At 41.5% G+C, this 22028-nt stretch overlaps 1 protein-coding gene across 1 annotated transcript in view; it reads right to left on the minus strand.

Annotated features, from left to right (window-relative positions):
• The window catches only part of col25a1 (collagen type XXV alpha 1 chain), a 144726-nt gene that overhangs the window by 34595 nt on the left and 88103 nt on the right, over nucleotides 1-22028 (minus strand). The window contains exons 4-9 of the mRNA XM_080485866.1: nucleotides 14958-14984; nucleotides 12249-12275; nucleotides 6663-6722; nucleotides 5596-5667; nucleotides 4904-5020; nucleotides 3775-3810 (exon numbers count right to left, since the gene is read on the minus strand). Coding sequence (XP_080341992.1) covers nucleotides 3775-3810; nucleotides 4904-5020; nucleotides 5596-5667; nucleotides 6663-6722; nucleotides 12249-12275; nucleotides 14958-14984 — 339 coding nt within the window. The remainder of the gene's footprint in view (nucleotides 1-3774; nucleotides 3811-4903; nucleotides 5021-5595; nucleotides 5668-6662; nucleotides 6723-12248; nucleotides 12276-14957; nucleotides 14985-22028) is intronic.

The raw sequence follows: 22028 nt of genomic DNA on the forward strand, positions 1-22028 counted from the left end.
GTATTGAGTTAATCAAATAATCAATCGCAGAGGTTTTTTTTGCAACACAGTGCTTATTCTACGTGGTAAGTGCATTTATGGCATTTACCCAACGGACACAATCTCCAACAACCTAATTAGATCCCTAAGGAGTCACTGAAAACAAAACTTCTTGAAAATAACTTCAAAGGTGGAACTTTCTGAAACCACTGCAACCGCAAATGCACAAGCACCCTATGGTGATAGTGAATTATTATACGAATGCGTGAAAGGGGTTCCTCACCTAAAGACTCCTAACAATGAATGTGGTGAACAAAGACACGTAAAAGGAGCTTTAATGTTTAAAGCATACTTTTCTTCCCGCGCATACGTGGGCGTTTTTGTTTTACATTAAAGCAGCACCCACTAGTGGCCCCACAGGAAAACTGCATCATTTTCAGCATTTCTGCTGTTTACTTGTTGACAGACATGTTTTTCAAAGAGTTTACATCAAAACGCGAAACTTTTTAGAAATTAAAATGCAATAACAAGGCTTTTTTTTTTTTTTTACTTGAAAGGTTGTCATGTAAACCGGGCCTAAATTAAAAAGCCAGAACTATGAGAGCCAGGGGAGGGATTGACTGACAACAAATTGACTCAACATTTCATCCAACACTAACAGTGAAACAAACTTCATAATGTGAAATAATATAAATCTTACAAAATAAAGCTCTAATAGAGGACAAGGAAAGCTTGCTACCAAATGTACCCACTAGATACATTCCATCTGTAGGTACTCCTGTTTCAGGAACAAACACAGTGGGTTTCCAATATTAATTCGACCAAGAGGACCCTGAGCACTTTCATCGCTTCTCCTCATCTTTGGCTTCTCTTGAAAGAAAACGTGGACGAGGACGCCGAAAATGATAGGGATGTCCTTATTCTACAATGAAATAACAAAAACAATATTCCTTGAAGTGCGCCTGTTATGCATTTTCCTAAAATAAAGTCCAAGGTGAATCACTGGTGCATTGTGAATAGCTGTGGAATAAATAGGGGGTCGGCAAAGGTCTGCAGTATTATTGAAAATAAATCAAAAAAACACATGGAGGGGGTGTTTTCAATTATGACGGAACATATTTCGGCATATTTAATCTTTGTTTGGTAAAATCAAGTTCCAAATGAAAACTGCAAGGCACCTTCAGAGAACTGAAGACCCCCTTAATTTACCCCAGAGAGACCTTATGGCACTGATGATTTTGAACCGAGTCCTGAAAATATTTCCTTTTCTTCTTCTTTCTTTCTTTCCACCTCCCTCCTCCTCCCCCCTCCTCGCTGCTCCACAAGAGTTTAATCCTTCTAACCAGCTCCATATGTCCTGGAAGGCTGCTGGAAAACTCTGGAATCTACTTTTGCCTCTTTAACAATAGCATCTACATCAAAAACGCTGAGCTGTGTCAAGTGGGCGCTAGCTCCTAGAACACAGTAAAAGAAGCAAAAGTTGGTTAAGCAGTGACCTCAGAATCCCTACTTCAAGCTCAATTTTGCACTTCGGAAAGCGCCAATCATGTATCCTTTATATACTTTAAGATTACACAAAGTTAAGGCTGAAACGAGAACGACAATTTCTTTTCATCCCCTCTGTAAAGATTGAAAAGCCCAAATCACGAGCTGCAGAGACTTTCCAATCCGCCAGTTAACTTTTGCGTTTCTCCCTCAAAAGAGTTCCCAACAATGTCTTTCTGGCTGAAGTCGGAGGCTCTGAAATGGAAATTGAGCTTTTGTCACATCTTTTTACAACCACACTGACATGCTCATCTCACGCTGCTTTACAGTGAAGGGGTTGATTTCCACATGATGACATTCGTCCTTGTTAAAAGTACATTAGTGTCACGCTGTGTATACAGTCGTGAAATAGTACTCCTCATTTCGAGTGTTACAGTGAGCCGAGCTTAATTTATTATTAAAAGCTCTGCATGAGATCTCTGAGCTCATTCTGAATGGGATTCACCATTCATCTTTTGATAGAAGCACTCCAGCTGCTGTCTTTAGTGGCCTCGTAAGAACCGCAGACTTGTGGGAGCACACCTGGGACAGAGTCGTTTTACATTTGTGACACTGTGAATTTAACACGCGAGACGAGCAAATATATTTGCCAAAATAAAATGAGTTTTACAGAAGGAACATTTGAAGAGTTTTCAGTTCCCTGATGTCATATTTTACACTGTATAAATTAAACTGAAATCTGCTTTGACTAAAGATTATTACTAATCGTTGTGTTTTTTTTAAAACCTTAATTCATTTCTCTGTCCATTTCCTCCTAAATCTACCATTTTTTTTCCACTTCCTGGAAAAGATCTAACAGGATGGAAGTGCTTGCACCTCTTCTGTCGGCTTCACTCTCGCCCATCATGCTCGTGTGCGAGATCTGACATCACCGCGTGTGTTTGTGTCACGTTTTCCATCTTTGCTTCCTCTGGAATTCGGCTTGACCTATTCAATTTAGCTTTTTACGAGGGGAGTTTAATCAAATGCTTCATTTTTCTGAAAACCTCAAGCTATATCCAGTTGCTGTGAAGCGGAACAGCCTGTCGTGCCGTGCGTGGGGTTCATAGGAGAAAACAAGCAGCCTGGCAGGTTATCATAAAATGTGTTATTGTATTCACAAAGACTGTTTATTGACAAAGTTGTTATTAATAATGACACATTGTGAGCGTCTGTTAAATTACAACAGAACAAGATTTGAAAGCTGTAACAATGTAGAACGCAATTATAATATGATCTTGTACACGGTCACATAATAACTCCTTGCTTATAAATAACATGATGAAGGCATAATGGCTAAATCAATAACTTAGCTAAGCAGGACAATTTCCATCTTTCCTTCGTTCTCATTCTTCATGAAATTGTGGCACTGCAGTTATTCCTGTTCACATTAGTTTGTGTATTGATTAAACAAGAGTGGTGAGGTTAAATGGTGCGGGCAGACGGGTTTTGTTACCTTTAAAGAATTTCCCTCTGGGATTAATAAAGTATTTTCTGTTCTACTCTACAATGCATCACTCTCTTACCGTTTCTCCTGTCTTTGCTTAGTTAACCAGCTGCAGGTGGTAGCTTTACTTTTATGAAGATTCATGTCAGTGGTCGCTCTTCTTCCTTCATCCCTTCTTATTAATTTGGATTAATGGCGAGGTCGTGTTGGTTTGAGCAGGTTAAGTTGCAGGCGACAGGAAAAAAAAAAAACAATCACCTTCCTCCTCCAGGCGAGTGAGCGAGCCAACAGCGGCCACAACATTTCAAAGAAACCCCAAATCTTATGCACTCGTCATCCTTTAGGTAATGAGTAAGGAATGAATTTCTTTCTCCAAAATGAGAAACAAAGACTGTGGTTGAGAAGCAAACCAAAGGTCAAACTCAATTGTGCTTAAATAAATTTTATCTTTCAATTTTATAATAAAAAACAGTATGTCAGGTGGTTGTTTTAAACTACTGTTGCTGTTCTGCATCAGCTGAGACATTATATTTAAATGGTTACACAGTAGTTTGTTGTCCATAAACTCAATAAATCAGTAAATACGCACCTAAATGTCCACAATTTGTACAAACGCAGGACACAAATCATTTCATTCCTGGTTTCTCAGTGACACCACAAAAAGTATCCCTCGTCTGTACAATACCCAGGTCTGCTTTATGTCTTTCCCAGAATACCCGTTTGAAACAAACTCCTCCCTGTATCCCTGTGTGATTTATATTTCAAGAAGTTTTACTCAACGCCCATTCGATATGCAAACATAGTTTAAAAAGGTTTGTTCTTACCATTGGTCCCGTTTCTCCAGACTGTCCAGGATCACCCTATTAAAAAATATCAAAAATGAATCATCACCAATCACCAACATATACATTCTAGTTATAATAGAGGACTTTGCACATAATGTGGGACTTCCTCCATTTCTTTCCCCCCTTTTCTTTTGGTGGTGCATGGCTGCCAGGTTTTGCAGGATGAGCCCAGAGTTGTCAAGCTCGTCTACCATGTTGGCTGGGAGGTATTTATCATGCCTGAGCACCTGTATCCTCAACTGTCTCCGTCCAAAAGTCTGTGCTTTTAATCCAGGTCTGCCTCCTGGATGTTCCTGCTGTTTTTGGTTTAGCACTAAGACATATGTCCAGACTCCCCGAGCCAGACTTTGAATATTACTCTATCTTTACCTCTCTGTGGCATTTAGAGAACAATTCAGCTCTCAGCCCCCCCTGAGTGAATCATGACGGGGGAAATAAATCACGAGAAAAATACAACCACCTACAGATGAGACGTCTAATTTCGGGGGAGAGCGGCAACAATTGCTGCGGCTCTAACTGGAAAAACTGGAAACGATAATCATCTGAAACCCGGAAAGAACCAGATAAACAACATTTGATATTTTTGCACTCCCATTCTGATCTCTGCCAACACAATAAAGATCAGATGAAAGCTTCAGGAGGTTTTATGGCTAAACATAATTGATGGGCCTTTTCTGTTTCTTCTTTCACTCACAGGCAGAGTTCACATAAATTAACGTGATGGCAGTGACATGCTTTGAGACATGGAAAATGTTATATTATAATGAAAAAAGAAACCCAAGTAAATGTAAATCTAGACAGTAAAACATTCTCTTGGGGGCTTATTCATGTTTAGCTACAGACTATTAGGGCAAGTCACTGCAATTTGGCCTCTGTAGTCCTCATTAGAAAGGTTTTTATTGGAATGAACCCTCCCAGCAACAAGTCAAAATCAAATTGACTGTGAGTCCAAACAGAGATGAACTTGTTTTACACTCACTGGAAACAAAATGGCCTCCATAGAACTCAGCTCATCCACTGTCTCAAGAACAAAGACGACAAAATGAAAACTTTCTTTTCAGTTTTACCTTCAACCTCTCCGAGTTGTAAAGAGAAAGTCATTACTCACAGGCAGGCCAGGCACACCTCTGGGTCCATCCTTGCCGGTGTCACCAGGAGGCCCTCTCGGTCCAGGAGGGCCCGGCGGCCCTGGTGGCCCGGGTGGTCCGGCTTGCCCCTGATCTCCCTGTGTGGCGAAATGGCCACAATTCAGGATCATTACATTGTGATATTGTTGGATCTGACTGACTAAGACTGGAGCCACTACAGTTAAACGATAATGAAGAGAGAGCAGTAAAATGATCTTGTGGGTGGCTATGATTAGCCTTTATTAATAACATGGAGAAGAGTTCAACAATGGAGACACGTAATGCAAAGATCTATAGCTGAAATAATATTTTGGGGAGGTGCATGCAATCCTTATTGCATTGGACAAGAACTATATATGAGAGAGAGAGAACAGATTAACAATCTGAGAAAATACACCCAAAAATGTGTGGCCTGTTATTATCTTGTAATATTAGAATTTTCAAAGAAACTATTTAACAATCCTGCTTGTGGGAAAAGTCTTTTCAATATTGCCAGGACAGTAATTCATGTTACCTTAATAAAACATATTTTTTTTTTTCCAAATACAGGCGGATAAGAGTGTTTGTGACAGGACTGTCTGAAGGCTTGCATGCAAACTGGCCAGAGAGAAGTGATTGGGTCAGACTGGGCATGGCGAACACAGAGAGAGACAAGAGAGGACACACCCACTACCTTAATGAGCCGTCGCTTTATGAGCTGCTGGTCAGCGGAAAGAAAGCCATGATTGATCTTAGGGAAGACCATCTGAGCAGGTGTGTGAAGTCAAGAGGTCGTAGGTCAGAGGTGAGAGAAGGTTGAAGAAGGATGAAGTCCCAGAAGGAGGAGGAGGAGGAGGAAGAAAAGCAAATGCAAAAAGAAACAGATTTTGTTAGAAAGACCCTTGTTCATGAACCCCGGTTCAGCACCTTCACAGATAAGGGAAGTGGGGGGGAGAGAAATCCACACTTTTCCAGCATCGGGGTGGTTTTCCTCAGACGTCTTGAGTATTTACTTTTGAGTTCATGGGCCATGATTACCACCTTTGGGGTGTGAGTGCACCACAACAGCTTCACAGTCCCCGGGAAAAGTGGGAATGACTCCTCTGTGAAAGTGCTGCCATCATCATCATTGTGCCTGCTGCTCAGTCAGACCGTAGGAGACGCACTCACTGAAACCAGCGGTTGACCTCCTTAGTTGAGGTCGATTCCTACCCTCCTTTCTTTCAATGCAGGCATTATTCTGCTTGTGTCCATTGGTATTAAGTGGTTTTATCCATCGCTGAAACAATCCTGAAGGCCAAAATTGGGGGATTGAGGGATTTGTGGCGAACCAACGGGCATGAGCTCTGAAAAACATTTTGCCACTTTGGTTCATCACTGACTATCCCTCGTCGAGTTCCTTCCATTCACTCCAGCATCAATGGACACGAGCCAGACCGTGTCTTGGTTTCAGGACGCTGATTCTTGTTCCAGCCAGCTGCGTATTACTAGGTTGTAAAAGGCCACCTTTTGCTTTCAGTGGGAGACCTGGCATGTAGAATGGAACAAAAATCTCTTGAGTGAGAGGCTGGTAGCAGAGGAGAGGATAACGATTGAGTGGCTGTGATTAATTAGATGGGGGTTTTCCTATGCACACTCTATCATCGGGCTTTGTGAAAAAAAAAAAGGGGGGGGGGGGGGGGGGCAGTGATTCATTTACTTCCAGTGTGTGCTCGCAGTGAGGTCGGACTGAGCAGCAGGACAGCAGCACCACCGACAAACCTTGACAGTCAGGATCTGATTGCTGTGCAAAGCAGCCAGCGTAGGGAGACCAGGCAATCCCTGAAGGGACAAACAGCAGAACGTCGCACAACACACACATGACACTCAAACACTGTACACAACAATTAATAAAGGAAGAAGAAGATAAGCATCCCTGTCGTAACTCAACTGAGGCTTGAAATGAGCGCCATTATATGTGGAATGCTCTGATGTTGTTGAGGGTTTAATGTCTAAAAATCCAACAAACCATTTGTACAATGGTACTGGAACTATCGTGCATAAACTAGTCTGTCAGAGTGAAGTAACCAATTCCTCTTGTTTTCTTCCAGCGACACAGGCCGAACATGCAAGATGAATATCAGACAAAACAAGTCGGAGCTGTGGCACGCTGCTAAACTGAGAGCCCATATTGTTCTACGGGTCTTGGGCAACATCAAAAGATTGAGACGTCCGATGGAAATTCGGTAAAATGGTTTCCAATTCCCTTGTCAGCGCACTTTATGACAGATGTGATCCAATCATGAAAATTGAATAAAAGAAGAAAGCACTGAGACAACTAAAAGAGGAATGGTTTACAGCTGCAATGTGACTTTAATAACAATCCAAAAAATGTTAAAATCTTGACATCCTAACATGGTTTTGGAGTGTTATAGCCAAACAAACGCACCGTTATGTCTTATTATTTGAGGAGGATGTTGTCCAGAGTCAAGTTTTATTCCTTTTCACTTCCTTGCATGGCTATATAATGTAATGACGTCTTTGACTGCAACGAGGGTTTTATAGTCACAATGACATAAAACTGTCTACTGAAACATTAACTGACATTTGCCGAACTTGTCCTTCAATTGCAATCATTGGATTGTGGCAGAGCTCACGAAGCACGGCAAACAGGCCAAGTTTTTTTTCTATTCAAGGCTTAGCGAGACTGGTACGACACCTGAACTGGGCGCACGCTTGACTATCAAACCAAGTGTTTGATTGCTTCGTCATTAGCAGGAAGTGGAAGTGGACTTTCAAAGCACAGACAAACAATAAAGAATACAAAAATCACATTATTGCAGCTTGATTTGTAAACAAATGCAGACATAAAGCAAGACTTTTCTCTGTTAAAAGACAGCAAAGATGCAGATCAAAAGGCCCGAACATTAATCCAAATCACCGATGTACGTATTAGAGACTTATGATTTCAAAAGTATGAAAGTAGACCGCATGCAGTGAAATATACTCAATGACATTGTAAAAGTACCCCGAAAAAAGGCCACTTAGAGTTGTTGACTACCACACTCACAGTGCAGGATTTCCACACGTCTCGAAGTCTGATCCTGTTTGCTATCAAATATTAGAATAAAGTAAGAGCCCTGTCCTGCCCTTCATTGGATTTGTGGCAGTGAAGCAAACCCAGCCAGTGTTACCCAGAATAGTGTTTGCCAAACATATTGGTTGCGATTCAACCTAAAAAAAAAAATAATTCTGTTCTTGTAACACTTAAACTCGAAACATACGTTTGGAAATATAAGACAAGTGGAAAACCTACAAAGCCACGCATGGTTGTGTTTGACTGAAATAATCTTATTTTATATTTATCCTGATTGTACTTATATTTAAAAATAACTCCACAATGAGATGTGGCACTGTTTTATTTACATTTCTTGTCTCAAAAGATCACCGGTTTTTGTGAAGGCTGGATTATGGCGCTGTGGCACAATGTACTTATTAAGGAAGATATATGAGGCCAATTTTACATTTCAACTTTCCAGAGAAACAATAAAAAAGTCAATGCAATGTTACGTTTAATATTAGAAAATATATAGCTGTACGTTGTCTACCATTGTCTGGAGTCACAGTCTTGAAACTTGAGGTTGATGGTAGCAAAGGGGTTGTGGCGTGTAAAAATAAAGAGCATCAAATGAAGGCTGGAGGTTGTCCGGCGTCACGAATAACCCACCCGAAAGAACCAGCGAAAGTATTTCCCCAAGACTGGCACGCTGGCACAGAACAAGCTCTGTCAGAGCTTAATCTTCATCTCCAAGCTTAAGATAAAATCTGGTCTATCCAAACATGGCTTTGGTGCCGTCCCTCTGGTTTTCCAAAGATAATTCAAAAAGCATGGCTCATTAAGAATATGGCTTTTGAGGCAGGCAGATTTAATTCAGGCCTGGAGCAGAACAGAGCATCGGATCCTCTTACACTGAAGACAATAGTCATGCTGTGTGTAACTGTGACCGAAGCACAAGTATCGCTCAAATTATTTACGACCTCAAACATTGAGAGGACAAAGAAGACGAAAAAAATAAAAATAAAATTATGACAAAAAAAAAAAAAGAAAAAAAGTCCACGCATGAAATGTTGTGTAGTGCATGTGTGGGTTGGCACATGTGACTTCTCTCTTGGTTTTTCTTGTCATTTTGTGCTTTGACGATCACTTTGAGACACTGGAGAGAAGCTGCAGCCAGGTCGGAGACCTCACAGACCAAAGTGTGCTTGAGATGAGGACAAAAAAAAACAAAAAAAACTTGTCTGACAAAACAACAGCGGGTTTGATCTCTCTCTGTACGAGACGAGGGGGGAAAAAATGAGAAAAGTTTGACAAGGTGTGGGTTAGTGTTCATCAGGCACCGCCTCCACAGTGGTTGTCTATGTGCGAGGATGATAATGACACGGCGGTTGACAGAGCAGCCTAACCATCGACAGATTGCTTTGTTTTGCTTTTCTCCTCCATAACGGATGTTGGTTATTTGGCGAGGAGCTCTATTGCTATGTATTCGCCTGCAGCACGATGACTGCATCTGTAGTAAACAAAAAGCCAGATATGAGGACAATCAGCGGCGGCCGTCCGAGGGAAACTGGGCAGATCCAGCATCTCCTCCACCACACCAAACACACGAGAGTCAAGCGACCGCAGGCTGTGGCATTTTCTGAATATCGATACGTGGCGTGGATCACCACTTCTGCACACAGATGGCTTTCATATATCTAAATGTGGAAAAAAAACATTTGTTTGAAGCCTCGTATTTGGCAACGATCTAATATCTCCAATTTATCTCAAGTGAAAATTCACTCAAGGGCTTTTGATTTCATGCATCAAAAAAAAAAAAAAAAAAAGACTGCAAAATAATTCTTTGTGCAGGGCTGAACATTTAAATCCGGGAAATTACATAATCACAACCTCTTTATTTTGGAAGAACATTGCAAATTTATCAAATCCCAAGCTGTGAGAAGCAAAGCACAGCAACAATGGTGGTTATTTTTTTTATTTTTTTTTTTAAAGGAAATCTCAACTGCATCTTGCCCAGGAATCCTCTAACCTTTGCTTGACAGCTGCAGTTTGCGCCATTCCTCAAAAGGACCACACACCGTCCTTAGAGCTTGTAACTCATGGTAATTATAACCCTCAATTGGACCTCCAGTGGCGGCCGTGCATTTGTTTGTCAAAAGTGACCAATTTATTATTTGCTGCTTGGTTAACCTTTGATGTTTGGACGTGACCTGTGACCTTCAGGGCAGGCAAATGGCTGAACTGCGACATGTGGAAAACTGGCAAAAGAAAGGACATCTTTGCCAACAATGCAGCAATTCTTAGACTCTTTCTGGCTGTAAGGGGTGTAAATTTACCTCCGAACAAAAAGCCTGCCTGCCCTTGACATTATTTAAAAATTGAAAACAGTCTCAACCTGATGAAACCTGGCAGATTGCGGCGCATACAGGACACACTCCGGACAAGCTCTGCTGTTTACATACACCTCCATATGGGTTCAATCACCTGCCTGCACACGGTCAACACTGAGCATGAAATTAGAGCCAAATAGAGTCAAGGTCACGCAGCACTTGTCCTGTTGTCCCTTCAGTTATTTAGGAAACCTTTCTAATTCCGTTCCACTGCATTTGCCTATTAATATAATGTGCAAAGTCAATATGCTGCTATGGGAAGGTAATGCAATTTGGTGGTGCCCCAGACCACCCTCGTGCCGCCGAAGTCCTTCATATTTAACTGTGACACTGTTAATTCTTAGTTGTGAGTGAGCAATTGTGGTGTAATTGGAAGTTAATGGAACTCTGTCTTGAAGCAGCTTGTTTATCTATTTCTACGAGACAAACATGAGCTGGCGAGTCCCTGTTCAGTATCTGTCAGCCATAAAGCTGTTTCATAAGTATAAATCATTTAACTGATAGAGACAGATGACTCTGTTTCCTGGGTTAAAAGGGTACAAATTAGGAGCAAAACCCAAAGAAACTCAATCCAAGTGGGGATGGTTTACTCAACCGGAGCTATTTCCTTTCTGCTTCTTTGGCCAGCGCGGCTCCTGCTGCTGTGAAGATTACAAAATACTTTTGAAATCATTAAAAATTAACGAAGGGTATCAAAATTGAAAATGTGTTTGTGGATTTGGTGAAAGGGGGAAAAAAAAAATAAATAAATAAATAAATAACGCTTGGACAGAAACAATCTCTGTGAGCTCGGATGTAATCTGAGGCAAACCTAAGTGAAACGCTCGACGGATCACTTTGAGGCCGCTAATCAAATTTCACAGAAAAGGTCATTTGTATTGACTTTCAAATCATAAGTGGCACTCCGACATGCACAGCTAGTCTGGAGGAGAGAGCTCGCAAAGTTAATTGTCAAACTCCCGATGTCTGGGTGTGTGCCGGGGGGCCGAGCGGGGAGGATATTCTGGTGACAAGACGAACTCTGCTCTTCTGTCCTCGTGTGCCAGCCCCCTTTTGTGCTCTCTAGAAATCAACTGCAGGCGTGGACTTTGACTCCATACGATCTCCAGCATCAGAGACAAAGGAAACGAAAACTGTGCGTCTGTGACCCCTCCGGTTAATGCAGTCTACTTTAAACAAACCCGTGCAGTCTGGTTTTCAGAGAGCGCTCATTTCTTTAACCATTATTCCAGCAAAAAAAAATGAGCGCCGTGCTAACTGCTAAGTGGAGATAGAGTCATTCATTTCGGAGTCTGTCAAGCACAGAAAGGCACTCACATTAGCATCATTTAGAAGCTGCACTTTTACAGAAATGTCAAACTACGGCGCTGGAAATGATTAAAGTTCTGAACACGACGCGACACGGTGAGAATTGAAGTGAATCACAAGTAATTACAGAGGGAGCGGGTTGGCTCTTAATTATTGCCGAGACTGAGCAGAGCTCGTCTGCTGGTGAGCTTCTATTTTATGTTCAATTCACAGACAAAGAGGTAAAAAAACAAAAAAAAAAGGCTTTCGCACCCAGAAGAGTCCTCATGCATTACAAAGTGTCTCCCACGTCTGCCTCCCCATTCTTGATGAAGAAATACTGAAATGCTTGTTGTTTTTGGCCACAATGGAAGAACACTATCCCAAGAATTTCATGCATCTCAAACCTTTTGCCCACAATTCTGCAGGGGGAGACACACACACACACACACACACACACACACACACACACACACACACACACACACACACACACACACACACACACACACACACACACACACACACACACACACACACACACACACACACACACACACACACACACACACACACACACACACACACACACACACTCGCTAATCACAAGAAGTCAAGAGTAAAACAACATACCCGTGGTCCCTGGTCGCCTTGATCCCCCTGCGGAAGGCAAAGAAAAGAATTTGTCTTCAGATGTACGGGTCAAAACCAAACCTGAACACACACACAAACGTACACACACAAACGTACACGAGCACAGTGCTAATAATAAGTTGAGACTCACACCAAATTCACTGAGGCGTAATTCAGAACGTTCCGATAAAATAAATAAATAAAGCAGGAACCCTCAGCTATTCTCTCTGGTCAGATGTGAAATCACTTAAGATAACATAGACTGACGTGAATTGGGTATGAAAGAAAGAAGGAGAGCAGCGGTGTGAGGTTTGGTGGGTTTGGTGAGAGGGGGGAGGGGGGGCTGACTGTGGGGAGGCTGCACTGCCAGGCCAGATTTAATGCCCCAGAGATCTTTGGCTCGCCGCCTTTTGTGGAGGTAGATGTCTGTGGACGGAGCGCAATCCTGACCAAGAAAACATTTTGGTTTCGGATCGACCTGCACGGTCGAACACTGTGGGTTTATCACATTAGAGTGAACTCCAAACAGAACTGCACTCTTGTCTGAAATAAGTGAAGGGAGACCAAAGAGTGTGACAGTGAATTAGAACCTCAATCCACCCAGAATCGGCCAAGTGGACGTCCTGAAACCATCTCACGTGATGCACCTCGCCCTCCCGCTGGCCGAGTTACAGTTCAGCCGCAGCAGTAAAACGAGCCGGACAGCTCATCACACATGGATGGGAATTCAGCTCAAACTAATTTTAATGTCATGCCTGAGCAATTTCTAATAAAACAGCTCGTGGAATTTCTGTGATTTCTCGTTTGAGCTCTTGGTCCAAACCTGGATTTAATGGGAGAACAGTTGCGAGTAGCCGCACTGATGATGTGCGTTATATTCGTCTTGGGTGGGGAGAATGCGCACAGTTGTTTTTCATTTTTTATCAAAGTGCAGAAGAAGCGGTTCACATGAGAGGCATGAACATGAATGCAGTCGGGGGGAGATTGTGATTATCATAATAGAGCCAGATCGGCTGGGGTAATTCATCCTTACGCTGATAAATCGCCTGTTTTCATGGGCAACTTGGAAGAAGAACTGTTGATTCATGACAGTGGCCAGCGACTACAGCTCACACCATTAAACCCCTCCACATTACAAGAAATCTCCAGTTGCTCGAGTGTGCAACTTGACGTTGTTGACAACCGTAATGGTGCGTTTCTCTGCGTCTGACGTCAGCGCTGCTTCGCCCTCTCACGCTATGGCACATTAATCTTTCACATATTTGCTACTACACAAGCTTTCTTCGTTCATCGATGGCCTATTAACATCCCGACGCTCCGCTGTGGTATTTTGGTTATTTACACTCTGAAGCCTCAGAGCAGCCACCTGTTTCCACATTAGGTGAAGTCGGGGGGGGGGGGGGGGGGGGGCTTTATCAACTGGGGTCTGAATCCACGGGGGCACATTTTGTGACCGAGTGGTGATTTTTGTATGCTCCGCTGCCGTTTTATGAAGGAATGCTCAGCGAGGCATTTAAGGAGGTTTCGCTCCAGGCTCTGGCTTTTTGGTTTTTAGCGTTGAAGTTGCTGCGGATTGGTGAGCAGCAGAGGCATTTACATATTCAGGCGGCAGGATTTAGGGGGCCGGGACGGCTCGGGTTGAGAACTGAAGCGGCAGCTGGCATGTGGCGCTTTTTATAGACAAATTAACTGTGGCGGAGGAAAAAACAAAGCATTTTATCGTCTTGACCTGCTAACATGTAATGTGGGCAGGAAATTAAAGACTGAAAATTCACATTTTACAAGTGAAGATACGACCAGTAGTAGATTAGCTTGGCACTCAAATAGAAAACATAGATACAGCTGATTTTGTCTCAATTTCTTTCTATTATTTCTAATCTGACCAGAAATGGCAAGTGGATTATTCAACTGAACTGTACATTTGGCTTGCAACGCAATTACACGTATTACTTGATTGGATAGGAACGTATATCATAGTGTTGTCGTTAATAATGCCATAACCTGTATTTTTGTTCATTTTAAATGTTGGTCTGAATAAAAGAATAGTTATATAATTCGATGACTCATACAACCAAGTTCGCATCGATCATCATTAGTGTTGGACAAGAACCTAAAAATAAGTACTTGAAAAATAAACCGTTAAAAGTTGCTTGTGAGTCATTTTTAATGGTCTCTCATAGTTGGGATGTTTAAATAGTCTGCACATAGTTGTATTGCTATGATCCGCAATAGGAAACTAATGACTGACTAAAGTTCAACGGAATTTCCATCATTTGGGTTTGTTTGAGTTGATCGTTTATTATTAAAGTCCAATACTGTAAACTGTAAACAGCATATGTTCTAATATTTCTATTAATAAGTAGCTTTGTTGTAGTTAACCAGAGGTCTGCAACCTTAATGAACGAATGAGTAATTTTTATACTTTCCACTAAGTGAAAGTAATCTAGAGGTGTGAAATAAGTTCCACGTCTTACATTGCATTGAAGATTCATTAGTACAGTTTAAAATGGTACATTTTGTTCATTTTTACCAGTTTTTGTTGCTGTGTTGATGTTACACATTTACTCATGTTATTTTGCTTTTAGATCAAATTAGTTTAGTGTGTGAATGAAATAGATATAAGGTAAAATTGCTTATTACAATAACAACTCCTACATCAATTGCAACAACAAATGACTAGTTTTGGTATAAGAATATGCGATGACTCACCTTTTCACCTTTAGGACCTGGAGGACCCTACGAAGACAGAGAAAAAATGGATTGTTTACTTTGTTACAGCATAAAGTGAAAGAAAAGGAAACTGAAGAAAACTGTGGTCCTTGGAAATATAACAGTTAAAAACCAAAATGACCAAAAACATACACAGAGAAACGAACAGATCTGCTGATCAAGACTTGAACATCATGACCCTGGAGAGTGAAATGACACAATTGGAAGATTAACAAACTCCGTTTTGATTAAACTAACTTTATATACTTTCTGACATCTTTCACTTTTTGGATAAGACTTTGCCGTCACAGGCTGAGAAATGGTACCTTTTGCTCTGCAGACAGCGGGGCTTATACAAACGCGCATTAAAACATAAAACAGACCTAAATCAAATCCGTGTTTACTCAGACGATCGAATCCAGCAATCTCCAACTGAGCATTGGCAAAAACACAGTAAAAATGTGCCTGAACAAGAGGAAACCTTATTTGCCTTTATAAACAGCAGTCGTTGTGAGGCAGCTCTGAATGCAGTGGCTGTCAATCAGTTGGCACGGGCCTCTGGGTGGCCTCTGTGAAACCTGATGGGATTTGATGGTGAAGTGCATCTGTAAGCTGGGGACTAAGAGGTTCACGTTTACAAAGTGCATTTCTAATGTCAAAGATGAAAGATTAAGTCAAGTGTGTTGGCCCTTGGGGACTAACGTTTGAGTTTTAAAATAAAGTCAGAAATCGTTAAATCTGTTTCAGTAATATAAGTGATTGACAATATGAACACAATGATTATGTTATATGTTTGATCCTTTGTAAAAGCTCATATGATGATTGTAGTGCATGTGGCAATCAGTGGGTCTATTTTTTATTATAGATAAAATAAGTGTACGAGGGTTTTGATATAAAACAATGACATATAAGGAAGAAATATCTGAAGCGGTTATGTTTATAGTTGGGCGTCACAGTGCCAGGGGGTGACAGGAGGGACAGGGGTATCTGGACTATTAGATAATACTGAGAACTACTGTGTTGATAGAATGAAAGCAATGATATATTTGTAAAGATGATCTATTGGTTGGCTGTTCTGGTTTTTTGGGGACAATTGCAGTTTATTTACACTAAATTCAACAAAACAACATGAAAGCAGAAAAAACCCATCTCTGTGAAGAAAAATGTTTACATTTGTATTCAAGGTTGTCTATCCCATCTGCTAACCTGGATAAGGGTTGATATCTGGCCTATACTGCTCGCAGCCACTAGGGGGCAGTCTAAATATTGTGGCTCTACGCATTGTATCGTATGGATTTTTATTTTTTTTTTAAATATATATTCTCAGATCAAAAATGGTTTGTTTCCAAGGATAGTAAACTTACAGGAAGGTACACCGACACTAATCCACAGATCAATGACATTAGCATGAGACCTGTGTTTAGAGTCTACGGACCAGTGACCCAGAATAGCAGACTTGCAGAGACACGGAGCTTAAAATTGAAATGCTCCGGAGGAAGCCGGGCAGTCTTCCTCAGCCAATTCCAACCACACTGCTCTGGGGGAAGGAGACCTCCAGCCAGGTTTCTGCCCGCTCCGTGCCTTTGGATATTACTTTTGATGCCTAGTTAACTAGCCGTAGCCTTTTGTTTATGTATGTTTCTGCGTGTCTTCCCAACTGGACCAAACACCGGGCCAAATCCACGCTGGTGACGAGGTTTGCGAACCTGTGCAGCCGGCTTTCACCGAGCGGCATCCTATTTATTCAAACATGAGGTCATCATGCTTGCTTCAGTAAGCATACACACACACACACACACACACACACACACGCACACACACACGCACACACGCACACCCAACGAGGTGGTCCCGCTGCTGACTTGACTAACCATACAAGGAGCCACAACACACTTGTAAACACAAAGTGCGCTGTTAGGAAAACAATGTTTCCGATTGCGGTTCCCTGGGGCAATAACAAGCAAACTTATTGGAATGAAAAGTGACTTTTAACATTTATAAAGACGTAGAGGCAATCCAGCGAGGCTAAATAAGTTTCCAGCATGTTCCTCAAAATGGAAGGCAGCAAAAGGAAATCAGTGAAAGCTTTTTTATTTATTTTTTTTTTTTTTGGTGTGAAGGGAAATTGCCTTTGGACAATAAGAGGCTATTGACAGGCTGGTACTGCAAACACATAAATGGCTGCAACAAAGAAATACTCTCACTACTGCTTTCCACACAAGTCTTAACATATTATGGTTGGCCCTACAAAATGCATTTGGCACAGAAAATTACAAGGCCCAGCGTTTTACAATTGGTGTTTTAAAAAAGAAAATTCTGCATAATGTGCTCTTATAATAGATCTAGATTGTTTCACGATGAGTCGAGCAGCACAATGGAACTTCTTCATATCCTCGTTGTACTTCAGTGGGAGAGCAAAACACTTGTATATTTTTTATATTTGTGAGAGAACAAATGGAAAAAGGTGTCACGGGTATAGAATGGATCCACCCAGCAGGGGGAATTTCTTTAGAATAAATAATCTTCTCAGTCAATGGTCTCCAACTTTGCCTTGTGAGACACGTTTCCCCTTTAAAGCTGCCACATACACTCCCATACAAAATGGAGCATCCTCAATTTCAAGTGTTTTGAAAAATCACAATCTCGCAACAGATGCATTAAGCGTTTACAATTAAATTAGTGATTTATATATTTCACCTTAAAAACAAAACATTCATTTTTGTAAGTGGCTTCCTTTTAAAACAAATTTGACGGTCAAAACTCTCAAATTGCTTTGCCGAACAGTGGTGTAGTGGTTAAGCGCACTCACCTCACAGCAGGAACAGCCCCCGGTCTGATTCCAGGGTTTGGGCCTTCACATGATAAGACTGTCTCCTCTCCCTGTGCATGCGGGTTTTGTTTTGTGCCCACTATCCAAAGACATGCATGTCATGCACCTTCCAGACCCTGAACTGATTGCTTTTAGCAGACGATTCAAAGAATATCGCTACTGGCAGGTCGAATGTCACATCTTCTTAAATGTCAAAAACCTGCCTTGCTTCTCACTTTCGCCAGCAAAATAAATAAATAAATTAATTAATTAAACTGTAGGCATTTCCCCATCTTTCATATGCTCTCAAATAGTTACCTAAGTATCATAGATTAACAAAAGTGTGTTTCAGCACAGCGATGATCTCAATATAACTTGAATCTGGCCCATTGTCCGCTGGGAGTGACTGACATCTTGTACCTCTACGTTTGATGAAGACGGCATGCGTAAATTAGCAGAAATGAATCAAGAAATAATAAAAATGACATCACTCCGGATCATTTGCTGGTGAATTTCTGCTTCACCTGGAGATGGAACCCCACACCTTCGACACACTCAACGATATCTTAGCCAAACACTGCTCATTTCACTCCTCCATCTGCTCATAAAGCATGTGGAAATGATTTCTCTCCGCAGTGTGCACCTGCTCATTATATGGCCCATCATTTGCACATCACTTGGAGAGACAACACCCACTGGAGCTCCTCCAAAAAAGGTTTGCGTGAGTGCACCCAGGCTCTTTTATACAGTCTATTAAACTGCTCTCCTGCAAAGACGATTTCAAAGGAGCGAACTGTACAACAGTAGAATTGCAGCGGGTGTCGATTTGTCAAACCGTCTCCGCAGCTTTGTGGTCTCGGCTCGCCCGGAGGAAGCCTTCTAATCAGCAGCTGTGTATACTTTTCACGTCCTTTCACGGCTCTTCTTCATAAGCAGCCCTCCAGCAGGTGCGTCAAGGCTCATCAGGCTGCTTCTGTTTGATCAAACTCACTGTGCATTAGCAAGTTACTTTGTTGAACATGATTGTCCCTTGGGAGTGTGTTCAACAGCTTTCAGCTCTTAAAGGAAGGCATGTACAGCTTTAAAGAAATGAAATTGGCACATGAAAACACAACTACAACTGTGGTAGCTGCTGTATTTCAGGAGGCCACGTTGGAAGAAAACCTACTGTACCACACTTTTTTTTTTTTTTAAATAGATTTGCCTTAAAACTAAACATATTGTTGTTGCCAAGCCCTGTGGGCTTTCATGTGGAGTTTACATGTTCTCAATGTACATACATGTAATTTTCTGTGTAATCCAGTTTTCTCTGAAAGCCCAAAAACCTTCATTTATTGATATTCCTAATTTGCTCCTAGATGTGGATGTGTGTGTGTGACTGTAACTTCCCAGCAGGTTGAAGAATGAAAGGGAAAGTGTTTGATTATTTTGTTCCGACAAAAGGAGGTGAAACGATTACTTCCGCATAAAGCATCTTTCGAGATTACATTTCAGCAATGATACAAACGGGTCTTTTATATGTGCTGTGATGAGCAGTACTGCAGTTGCCCTAAAGCAGAAGTACTATGTCCCCTTATTGAAAATGACACGTATCACGTTGATGGTAAGCCTCACATCTTCTGCTGCTTAATGCTGGGTAAACTTCTGTCAAACTTCCATGATGAAATGATTTGTAACAGAACATCCTGTATGCATGATATTGTCGAGTTTATGGTGGACCACTGCTTCAGTATTAAGCTTTTTTTTCTTCTTCTTTTTTTTTTTATCCCAACACATGTCTAGCGTCTTAGTTTGAGCCAAACCGTGACCACTGTCTCCTGCACAGGCCTGAATGAATGCATGGTATGAAAAAAAAAAAAAAAAAGAGGAAACCCCTGCTACCTTCAAAACGGAACCGAGGAGAAATATGGAAAGGTCTGCAGGGAAAAATAAAAAGCTCAAAGTGAACTGGGGCCAAACCCACAAGCAACATGAGGAATGTTGTCATTCACATCTGACAGAGTAGCTTAGTTCGGGTCACATTACAGGGTGAATGGCATTCAATAAAATGATCCTGGCACTGAGGTACATTTCACATGTGCCTCCTGCAATGCCAATTATTAGGACCTACATGTGGTGGGCGACTACATTTATTTTCTATGTGTTTTCATCTATCCTCATTTCTTAACTGTGCAAAACGATGTCCACAGCTCCAATAATGCTTGACTCATTTTGAGATATTTACTACTGATGTTACAGATTTTTAATTTATTGTTTAGCAATATATTATTATTGTGCATTGCAAAACCAAAGCCATGAAAACGTTTTATTTTCAATCTATGTCTATATACATTTACTTACTAAAACTTTCTATAACTGTAATCCTATGGTCATATTTTATCTTTCATTTATGTGGTTTTGGTATCGAAAAAACTATATTCTATGAGTGTTTCTCTGCAATCCATCTCCTATACTGTTTGATCTGAGACAACAACACTCACCCACACACACACAAGCAGCACGGAGCAACCAATTAACCTGAAATGCATGTTATTGAACTGTGGGAGAAACTCTGCTGAGAAGATCCACAAGGATAGAGAAAGAGAAACCTGAGAGAATGCGAGCCACTAGAGCACAGCTTTATTGTAATGAGCAAGATCATTTATTATTCACAAAGCCCAATATAAAGTTTACCAGAACATGACCATTACAAAGACTGTACCAGAATTTGAAGAGGTACGTTACCTCTGACGGCCTAATTTTCAATTGCCTCACGTACAAGTGAAGACGCTGAACGTCAATTTGTCATATTCCTACTCTCCAGTCATTTACTCAAAAATATGATGGATGAAAGCTTGACAGCGCCCGCCTGAGCACAAGATGAAGGGCTGGCTCACATCTTTAGCTTCGGCACTTGTTGACATGAGCAAAATAATTCAAGTCGGTTTGGCTTCCAGCTGCTTTCACAATCTTGCGAAGCAATCCCCGTAATCCGACGAGATACAAAAAGCCACGAGTGGAGGATCTACATGTAACCTCCGTCTGGCCTCAGATGTATTAGTTTTCATCACAGCGACCTGTTAAACTTCCCAAAGTCCAGAAAGTCAATCCATCAAACAAAAGCTCATATCCTCCTTTGCGTGGAAGCTGAGCCAACTGGGCTGGCAGCAGCCGCTGCAGCCCGAACCAGCGGCCACATGCATCCAATCATCTCACCCCGGAGTGCTGGCACCTCGGAGCTCACTCCCAACAACTACCGCTTTTTACAGGGAGTATGGTTCTTTCACACAGCTACACTATATTAATAAACATGTGTGTACACAGGAAGCTCAGCGAACCAATCCTTTAGGCACTAAGTGTTGACAGGGAATGAGTAAGTGTAAAGCGGGCAGGTGGGGAGTGGCGCTCACCACCGTGTGGGCGGAGGGCCAACGTGAAAGGTTCGAAAGAACGGAACGCCGGCTGGCACACTTCACACAGCGGAGTGATACATCATGTTTTACAAACACTAAACCCAAATGAAGTCTGAGATATCACGGAAGCCTGGTACTCGTTGAAGGAAGACGAGAAGGAAAGGAAGAATTCAGAGCTATACACGAAGATGCAGCCAATCAAACAAGAGAAAACAGATGCATAATAAAATTGTAGATGCTGCTGCAAATTGCAAAACTCTTGAGATATGGAGTTTGGCCAAACTGGACAATACATAGACAATAAAGCTGCATTTACACATAGTATTGTTGCAGCTCACTCATTAACGTTAAACATTGAGCTTTTACAGTGTGCACAAAACTGTTTTAACATGTCACCTCCTGAAGCACTGCAAAAAGTCTGCACGTCCTTTTATTGGCACCGTGGTGCACATGGGGCGAATTTTATTGTGCCATTGTAAAAAAAAAAAAAAAAGAGTGACTGTGCAATGACAATGAAAATCTAGTATATCTTATCTTTTGAGTGATGCAATGGAATCAGTTGTGTTAAAGCAGGGAAACGTTCAAATAATGTAGGACTGTGAACTCAAGAAAGCCAGAATGTATACGTCTCTGTGTAGTACTAGTATTTCACGAGTACTATAAAGTTGCATCCACACAATTGCATTACTTTCCATTTACCCCATCTAGCAGAGTCAAAAATGTACCTGGATACAGTAAATACTGTCGAGGCAAAAGCCAAAATGCCTCAGTTGAAATCCACAGGGCACCGTTTCAAGCATGCATGAATGTGCAGTGCAGTGAAAGACATCCAGTGAAAACACATCTATATGTACACCTCCATCTGTTAGT

The sequence above is a fragment of the Lipophrys pholis genome (genome assembly GCF_963383615.2).
Source record: "Lipophrys pholis genome assembly, chromosome: 18".
Lineage (NCBI taxonomy): Eukaryota > Metazoa > Chordata > Actinopteri > Blenniiformes > Blenniidae > Lipophrys > Lipophrys pholis.